Source organism: Engraulis encrasicolus, chromosome 10 (assembly GCF_034702125.1).
Source record: "Engraulis encrasicolus isolate BLACKSEA-1 chromosome 10, IST_EnEncr_1.0, whole genome shotgun sequence".
NCBI lineage: Eukaryota > Metazoa > Chordata > Actinopteri > Clupeiformes > Engraulidae > Engraulis > Engraulis encrasicolus.
This window is the reverse complement of record NC_085866.1, coordinates 21,093,909-21,103,186: the sequence shown is the minus strand read 5'-3', so window position 1 is coordinate 21,103,186 and position 9,278 is coordinate 21,093,909. Positions and strand designations below refer to the sequence as shown.

General features: G+C 41.9%; 1 protein-coding gene across 1 annotated transcript in view; it reads left to right on the top strand.

Moving 5' to 3' along the window:
* Positions 1-9,278, top strand: part of slc6a17 (solute carrier family 6 member 17) — a 45,450-nt gene that overhangs the window by 30,064 nt on the left and 6,108 nt on the right. The window contains exons 5-7 of the mRNA XM_063209426.1: positions 2,742-2,852; positions 5,636-5,877; positions 6,300-6,492. Of these exons, the coding sequence (XP_063065496.1) occupies positions 2,742-2,852; positions 5,636-5,877; positions 6,300-6,492 (546 nt within the window). The remainder of the gene's footprint in view (positions 1-2,741; positions 2,853-5,635; positions 5,878-6,299; positions 6,493-9,278) is intronic.

Genomic DNA, 9,278 nt, shown 5'->3' with positions numbered 1-9,278 from the left:
TGTGGGGTTAAGTGCCTTGCTCAAAGGCTCTTCAGCTATGGATAGAGGTGTAGAGAGAGAGGTAAGGGTGGGATTTGAACCTGTAACCCTCTGATCGTACGTCCATCTCCCTAACCTCTATGCCATGGCTGTCCCCTCATCACATCTATTACATAAAGTATAATCTCAGATGCATACAGCCCTCTACAAAGGCCACAGTGGACAGTGATCAAGCCCTTGATTACTCATCATTATACCATTACACCTCAGCAATGGTGCTGGATATGGATGACACATCCAGTCCTCAAAAAAGGTCTCGATGCTGCAGTGTGGCTCTATGCTGGCAAATGCATGGTGTTAGAGATTACTGTGATAGCAGATGATAACATGCTTGTAATATGATAACATTGCACTTCAGTGTTATTAGTTAGGTGTGTCAAGTCTGTGATGGCAAATTCAGTCCCCTGGAAAGGTGACAATCTCAATGGGGATGTTAGGATAGCATATTTGGTCAATGGGATTAAGATAGTGTCAATGATATATGTACTGTATGTCTGATAGTATTCTGGCTCTCCATCCAGAGCCTGATTTCTGGCTTGGCGGTTTGGTTGCAGAGGAAAAAAAAATGTTACAGTCATGCCTAGTTGGCTACATGTAGGCATAGGGCAGTCATGGGTAAGCGGTTATGGCGTCAGACTTGCAGCCCAAAGGTTGCCGGTTCAACTCCCAACCCGCCAGGTTGGTGGTAATTAACCAGTGCTCTCCTCCATCCTCCTCCATGACTAAGGTATCCTGAGCATGGTACCATCCCGCCACACTGCTCCCTTGTGGTGCCATTGGGGGTGAGGCATAAAATGCAATTTCGTAGTGTGCAGTGAACACTTGTGTGCTGTTGTGGAGTGCTGTGTCACAATGACGGTGGGAGATGGAGTTTTTATTTCAAATATAGTATCTTCTAGCAAGATTGGGTCAGGCTGACAGAAGCTTTTTTTTGTACCATCAGCGCTGGACGCAGTATGCACTGTACTGTATGATAGAGCTAAGATTAGTATGCCACACTGTTCGCATAAGAGAGGAAAGATTAATATGATAAGAGAGATTAAAATGATGCCCGCCGCATCCGAGGCTTAATATTCTATTTAAAGAGGCATGTTCTGAAGCCAGTGAATGATATTTTTATTATTTCTTCATGCAGTTTGTCATTCTGGTTATTCTTATGGCAATGCGCTGTATGCAATTCAAAAGCATTTTGTTTTAAAAAAACAACCACATCGCATTTATGGTGCAATCAATGCGATCAAATGTTGCTCATGTGCAAAACCGCAAAAAAATGTAATGTCATCTGTCGCTGTTGTCATCGGTTTTGTTTGTCAATAAGTAATGAACGCCCTGCCAGTCCAAAAATAGCTGGCACGAGTAACCCTCAGTACACGTGAGGAGAAGGAGTACATGTGAAGTCAAGCATGAGACTTTAAAGTGGCTCCAGCATTTATTATTTACATCATCGGCAGACTAGAAATCACAAACCTAAACATTACGTAATTGTTTAAAAGACGGCTGTCTAATATCCTTTCACACATATTGTGCCTCGTCTTTAGGTACCAACGTGTAGCTTTAGAGTTCTATTTATTTTGTTATAACTGTTGGTGGATTGACTAGAAATCACAAACCTAAACAATATACTTTTAAAGACTGCTATCTAACATCCTTTCACACATGATCGTAGCCTCTTACTGCAGATGGGGTCGCCGTCGGGCCTACACTATTTGCTGAAAATACTTAACTAAATCATAAAAATATTGCAATGACATTACAGAGAGCCTTAAGTAACATATTAAGACATGGTCATTACAATTTTGGTGACAGTAGGGTTATAACATAGGCTCTGCGCTAAGGGGTTAAGGTAGACTACCTTATCTACCTTATCTTCAGGTAGACTACCAAGGTGTAGCTTTTGTGTGTTATTTTTTTTTAACTATTGGTGGATTGACTAGAAATCAGCAACCTAAACAATTAATTCTTAAAAAGACTATGTAATATCCTTTCACAAATTGCATGCCTTATCATTAGGTAGACCACCAAGGTGTAGCTTTTGAGTGTTATTTTTTATCTGTTGATGGATTGACTAAATTGATCAGCAACCTGAACAATTCATTAATTCTTAAAAAGACTATCTAATATCCTTTCACATATTGTAGCCTATACCTTATCATTAGGTAGGCTATCAAGGTGCAGCTTCCTCGTGTTGGTTTATTTTTAACGTCAGAAGGTGGTGTCTCCTGAGGGGGCTGCCTGGCGGTGGATTGACGTGTACCACTTGTGAACATGAATACAAATAGGCATGGCCTGCCTGGTCTGGGTCTCTCGGTCTCCATAGTAACGCCGTGATGGTGGTGGTGGTGGCGATGGTGATGGCGATGCTCAGGGCCGGTGCTAGACATAAGCAGAGTACGCAGAGTGCTTAGGGCACCAACCAATGCTTGGAGCACCAACCACTTTGCCCCCAAAATTGGGGCCTCTTAAATTGAGATTGACAAAAAAAAACATGAAATATTGAATATTGATTACATTAGAAAACATCTGTTCATTAGTTAGTAGAATCTTATTATTATTGTTATTATTATTATTATTATTTAATTATGAAGGGGGGGGCTCCTGACTCGTTATTCTTAGGGCCTCTAAAACCTTAGCAGCGGCCCTGCTTATGCTGATGTGTGTTTTTTCTTCCTCCTCTCTCCTCTTCTCTTCTCGGTGCTGGCCAGGTGATGTACTTCAGCTCGCTCTTCCCCTACGTTGTGCTGTTCTGCTTCCTGGTGCGAGGCCTGATGCTTAAAGGGGCCACGGACGGCATCGCGCACATGTTCACGCCCAAGGTGAGTCAAGGTCACAATAACCAAACCAACACACTCAGTACATGCAAACTAGGTAGAAACATAACTGTGCATACGAAAAAATGCACTCAATCATACAATATATGTATAATACAATAGGAACAAACATAGATGAGAAAATATAACACTACTACGCCAGGGAAGGAATATGAAAAATACACTCATTGATATATAACATACAACATTGATATATACTAGGCACAAAAATGTTTGCACTGTAAAGCAATATGGAAAATGCATACAACATGCAGCACATGTATACATATTCAAAAAACATATATGTATGCACTGTATGAATGAGAAAATATATATACTCCACTGTATCCCACTCAAGGCATATACAATTCAGGCTGAGACATACACGCCTACTCTCTGTGTATTTGAAGAAAAAAAGGGCAACGCACTGGAAATCACCATCGCACTGGGAAATCACATTAAGTAACCCCCCTCTCCTTGTGTGCACAGACGTCCAGCCCTGTGTGTTGTCAGAGGGATTCGTTGGCTTTCACATGCCGCTCGCAGTGCTGTTTCCCCATGATGCTGCCTGCTCTAGAGAAGATGATGGTGTTGCATGCCCCCTGGTGGTTGCTATTGGGGTAACACCCCCATGCTCTGAGCAGTCTCTGCCAAGGTTCTGTAAATTATTGAGATTGATAGAAAGAAGCGTCTTGTCGTTATCTTCTGTTCTCATTCCATGTTGTTCATATTTGGAGCATGAACAAAAAAGAGCAACATCAAAGAGATTTCCTCAAAAAGAGACTTAACTTGTTGTATTGAATAGGTTGTGATTGTTTGGGTTTGAGTCTCAAGCCGGTTTTCACTGATTAATCTCACAGTCTGTTTTATTGGTGCATATAGTATTGACGCACTAACTGTATATTTGATAAGAGTCCCAGCCCAAGGACATACAGGAGCTGAAGACAGTAGGATTGATCCGTGTGATCTTATCTCTGCTCCTTGTGATGTCCTCTGCCCTCCCTGCTGACTATCTCCTGATACAGCAGATTATACAGATTGATAGGTGGAGTGCTACATCTATAGTATGTTGTCACCGCCTCTCCTCTCCTCTCTCCTCTACTATCTCTGCTATCTCTTATCTCTGTTATCTCTTATCTCTGTTATCTCCTCTATTATCTCCTCTCAGTCTCTCCTCCCCTTCCTCTCGCCTCCATCTTCTCTCATCTCTCTCTTCCCTCATCTTTCATCTCTCCTCACATCTGCCCTCTCTCCTCTTGTCTCACTTTTCTACCACTGTTCCCTGTCCAGTCTCTGTCTCTCTTCTCTCTCCACATACGTATGTTCTCTCAGCTCACTACATCCAGCTGTTAGTACAGAAGTACAGCAATAGCCTATAGTACTGTAGTTGTAATGGTACTGGTCGTAGTAGTGTTGCCCACAAACAAAATAGCACTGGTGTGGTGCCAGTGGTGCTATGTGCAAAACATGTTTCACATGAAGTATTACGGGTGTACTCCCATTGACATGTATGTGTGGAGGTTGATCTGTAGTTGATTTATGGTGCTCAGTTTTTATTATGTGGTGCTACACCACAGAATGGTCTATGTAATGGGAAACACTACTAGTATTTGTACATTACAAAACATTACTAGTGCTACTATTAATCTCAACATTCTCACCAGTCCCTGATGCAATGTTAGATTACTGCCTTGCTCAAGGGCACTTCAGCCATGCATGATGGTGTACCCGACCACTGACTATCTATGGGTTGAGTAGTAGTCGAGCTGATTTACTTTATCAGAGCATCTCTGCAGATTTTCTGCTTTTATTTAGAGCAGTGTCAAACTAACATTTCAACATCACCACGTCTTCATCAGATTTCGAAACGTTAGTTGTGCCACTGCTCTAAATAAAAGCAGGAAATAAATAATCTTCTACGTCTGAGATACTGCTCTGAGACTCTTTCCTACTTTGAGCTCAGTCTTTTCCTGCTGTGACTCACCAGATAGTGAAGATCAGCGGTGCAGCGATAGCTTATTCCACAGAGATACTTAATCACTATGCCTTGTTTACTTTAGCTTGAAGCTTGGCAGGCTTAGCACGAGGCACCCACTCAGGTGTTTCTCCTCATTCTCCTACATTCTCGACCTCTGCCTAGGCTCTCTCTGCTCTCTCCTCTTGCTCTCTGCTCTCCTCATTTACGTGTATTTCCTTTTTACCTACGTATCCTCTATCACATCTCCTCTTCCTATGCATTGTGCTCCATCTCTGTTTCTAACGCCTCTGCTTTCTCTCCTCCTCTTTCACCTATTGTAAAGATGCGGAGGTGTTCCACTCAGGTGTTCTTCGCCCTGGGCTCTGTCTGCTCTCCTCTCTCCACTTCTCTCTCCTCACATCTCCTTTTGCCTTACCTCTTCTCTTATGTTTCCAACACTTGCCGTGTCTCCTCACAGCTGGAGAAGATGCTGGAGCCTCAGGTGTGTCGAGAGGCGGCCACGCAGGTGTTTTTTACTCTGGGCCTGCGCTTCATACCTCTTGCCTCTTACCTCTCCTTTGTCCCCATTATCCTTTCCATTATCACTCTTTTGTGGAGTGATACTGCACAATCTCTATATTGCTAACACATGTTCCCTCTTCTCTCAGCTAGAGAAGATGCTGGAGCCTCAGGTGTGGCGTTGAGGTGTTCCACTCAGGTGTTCTTTACCTGGGCTCTGTCTGCTCTCCTCTCTCCACTTCTCTCTCCTCTCATCTCCTTTCGCCTTACCTCTTCTCTTATGTTTCCAACACCTGCCCTGTTTTTCTCACAGCTGGAGAAGATGCTGGAGCCTCAGGTGTGGCGTGAGGCGGCCACGCAGGTGTTCTTCGCCCTGGGCCTGGGCTTCGGCGGCGTCATCGCCTTCTCCAGCTACAACAAGCGCGATAACAACTGCCACTTCGACGCCGTGCTGGTGTCCATCATCAACTTCATCACCTCCGTGCTCGCCACGCTGGTGGTGTTCGCCGTGCTGGGCTTCAAGGCCAACATCATGAACGAGAAGTGCATCGTTGAGTGAGTGCCGCTGTCTTTTAATTGGTTTGATTTGATTTTGAAGCGATTTTGCAGACCATTGTACACAGTAGGCCAACCCATTTCTTTTATAGTTGAAATATGTTGATCACTAATTGAGGACAAATAAACAAGGGTGAAGAAGTTGACACCACTACACCACAATGTAGGCCTACTTTCCTGTTTCGATGTTACTACTGTGAGCAGTCCGTTATAAGGCTACAAATGATTACTGTAACTTCTATTTGTTTGAGTGATCAATTCAGTGTTGTGGAAAGATATACCTATGCAATATATATAAACATACACATTCCATTGTGTTTTTACAGCTTAGATTGGTCCGATTATTGCTGCCTGGTAGTGCGAGAATGTAAATATTTAGCAGTGGTAGCACATTGCTAACAGTGCCCTTGTTGCTGTTGCAGCAACGCAGAGAAGATTCTGGGCTACCTGAACACGGGGGTGTTGAGTCACGACCTCATCCCGCCGCACGTCAACTTCTCTCACCTGACGCAGGAGGACTACGCGGAGATGTACGGCGTCATTAAGACGGTCCGCGGGGACACCTTCGGACAGCTGGGCCTGGACCAATGCCTGTTGGAGGACGAGCTCAACAAGGTTGGTAGGGGGATCTGACCCAAAGAATTGTCTATGAGCCCGTTAAGACACAGCGTTATAAGTTTGCTTTTTCCAGGATGGCAATGACTAAGTCGTTGTGCATTACTAAAGGCCCATTGTTATGTCATAGTATAGTAGTATATGGTAGTTAACTGTACAACTCATTCTCAATCAGCCAGTTCTAACTGGGACTATTATGGGATTAATTCAAGTGATTTCAGTAATTAGCTCCTCTACCACTGTTACCCACTCTTACTGTAAGACGTATGCCAATCAGAGGCAGGTTACTCAGAGTAAAGCTGGAATACATACTGTACTGGAATACATACTGTAAGTATTTTGAATTTGACTTCTATTCTGAAGTCAGGTTTTACGTGTAGGATGGGTGCTTCTCTTTAGAAACCAGATATCCCTATTTCTGTTTTCTCTTGCACTGAAAATAATAGGAAAAGATGTTGTACTGTCTGTCTTTGAGTAGGCGGCTGCTCAAAAGGTGTAAGGTGCCTTTCAGAGTTCCTGGTTAGCTCGTGTTAGCCGTCGGTGTAGAGTAATTAGCAAGAGTCCTCGCACACACAGAGCTCCTTTGGAAAATGGCAGACTCATTGCCTGTGGGAAGCCTCGACATTCTAGAGTTCTAATTATCAGAAGTGGAATTTTCCGCTTTCTGCTGCACTGTGACTCAGCTCTGTCTCTCACTTCAATACCTCGAGAATTTTTTTCTCCCCTGTAAAAAAAACTCCTTTTGTCTGATCAGAAACGGAGAGACAAGGACACGTTGTTTTGAAGCAGCAATTTTAGCTGTTTGATTGTGCACTTCACTCAGTCGGAGTCAGTGAGGCAGGAAAATAGATAGATAGATAGATAGATAGATAGATAGATAGATAGATAGATAGATAGATAGATAGATAGATAGATAGATAGATAGATAGATAGATAGATAGATAGATAGATAGATAGATAGATAGATGGATACATACATACATACATACTGTACATACATACATACATACATACATACATACATACATACATACATACATACATACATACATACATACATACAAAGATATGATTCTGTTTTCTATTCTATTATATTCTCGAAGCAACCATTTACGTCAGCAGCAGAAGTGTCCTCTATTAAAGATTATATTGAAGGAGAAGTCTGAGTGGCATTCTGACCTCATTATTTTTGACCTTGTGTGTGTGAGTGCGTGCGTGCGTGTGTGTGCGTGCGAGCGTGCTTGTGTGTGCTATGTGTGTGTATTCATGCACATGTTTTGTCCCAACCCATGTACAATGTATATATAGTAGGCCTATATAATAAAAGAAACAGTAGCTGTTCCTTCTTCTCTTTTATGTTACAAATACGTATGTAAAACATGGGGACGCTATGATGCACTGTGCTACACCCACAAATACAATATTGTGTATGAGCAACAAATTATAAAAAAATATATTTATAAAAAATGTCGGTAACACTTTATAATAATGTTCCTTAGTAAAGACTCAGTAAATAATTAACTAATGATGAATAAAACATTAACAAATGTTTTTATTATTAACTAAGCTTTATTAATGCTTTATAAAATATCTACAAATGATATATTCAAGATTTTACACACCTTATAACAGACTATTTTATTCATTTACAAGCAACTTGTAAATGTTTGATAAATATGAAATATTAACATAACATTTCCTAGTCATTTACAAGCATTTGTTTACATTTCCTAATCATTTACAAACGTTTGTTAATGTTTTGTTCATCAATAGTTAATTATTTATTAAGTCTTTATAATGCTTTTTTGCATCCATTATTCTAAAGTGTTACCAAAATGTCAAATGTCTATACTCTCTTCTCATCCTCGGGCGGTCCAGGACAGATAGATGTACAGTAACTGTTCCCTGTTCCCTTTTTTACTTGTGTCTGTACAGTATATCACAAATATGTATGACAGTAGCCTACGTCAAATTCCTATGCCCCTAACGTACGTGACGTGTCTCTCCTCTACACAGTCGGTCTAGGGCAGTTAGATTTACAGTAACTGTTACCTGCCACCTTTGTTACCTAGTGCATTACCAAATAAAAGTATCTCAAATGCCTACGTGTTTGCCCCCTAACGCATGTGTCGCATGCGTCGTTTCACCAGGCGGTCCAGGGCAGATAGATTTACAGTAACTGTTACCTGTCACCCTTTGTTACTTATATCACTGCTTGCATTATCAAATAAAAGTATCTCAAATGCCTATGCCCCTAACGCATGTGTCAATCGTTTCACCAGGTGGTCCAGGGCAGATAGATGTACAGTAACTGTTACCTGTCCCCTTTGTTGCTGCGTGCGTTACCAAATAAAAGTATCACAAATGCCTATGCCCCTAACACATGTGTCAATCGTTTCACCAGGTGGTCCAGGGCAGATAGATTTACAGTAACTGTTACCTGCCACCTTTGTTACTTAGTGCATTACCAAATAAAAGTATCTTTTATGCCTTTTATGCCTATGCCCCTAACGCATGTGTCAATCGTTTCACCAGGCGGTCCAGGGCAGATAGATTTACAGTAACTGTTACCTGTCCCCTTTGTTAATTGCATCACTGCATGCATTACCAAATAAAAGTATCTCAAGTGCCTATGCCCCTACCCTACGTGTTTCTACTCATCCGCAGGCGGTCCAGGGCAGATAGATTTACAGTAACTGTTACCTATCCCCTTCGTTACTTGTATTACTGCGTGCATTACCAAATAAAAGTATCTCAAATGCCTATGCCCCTACCCTACGTGTTTC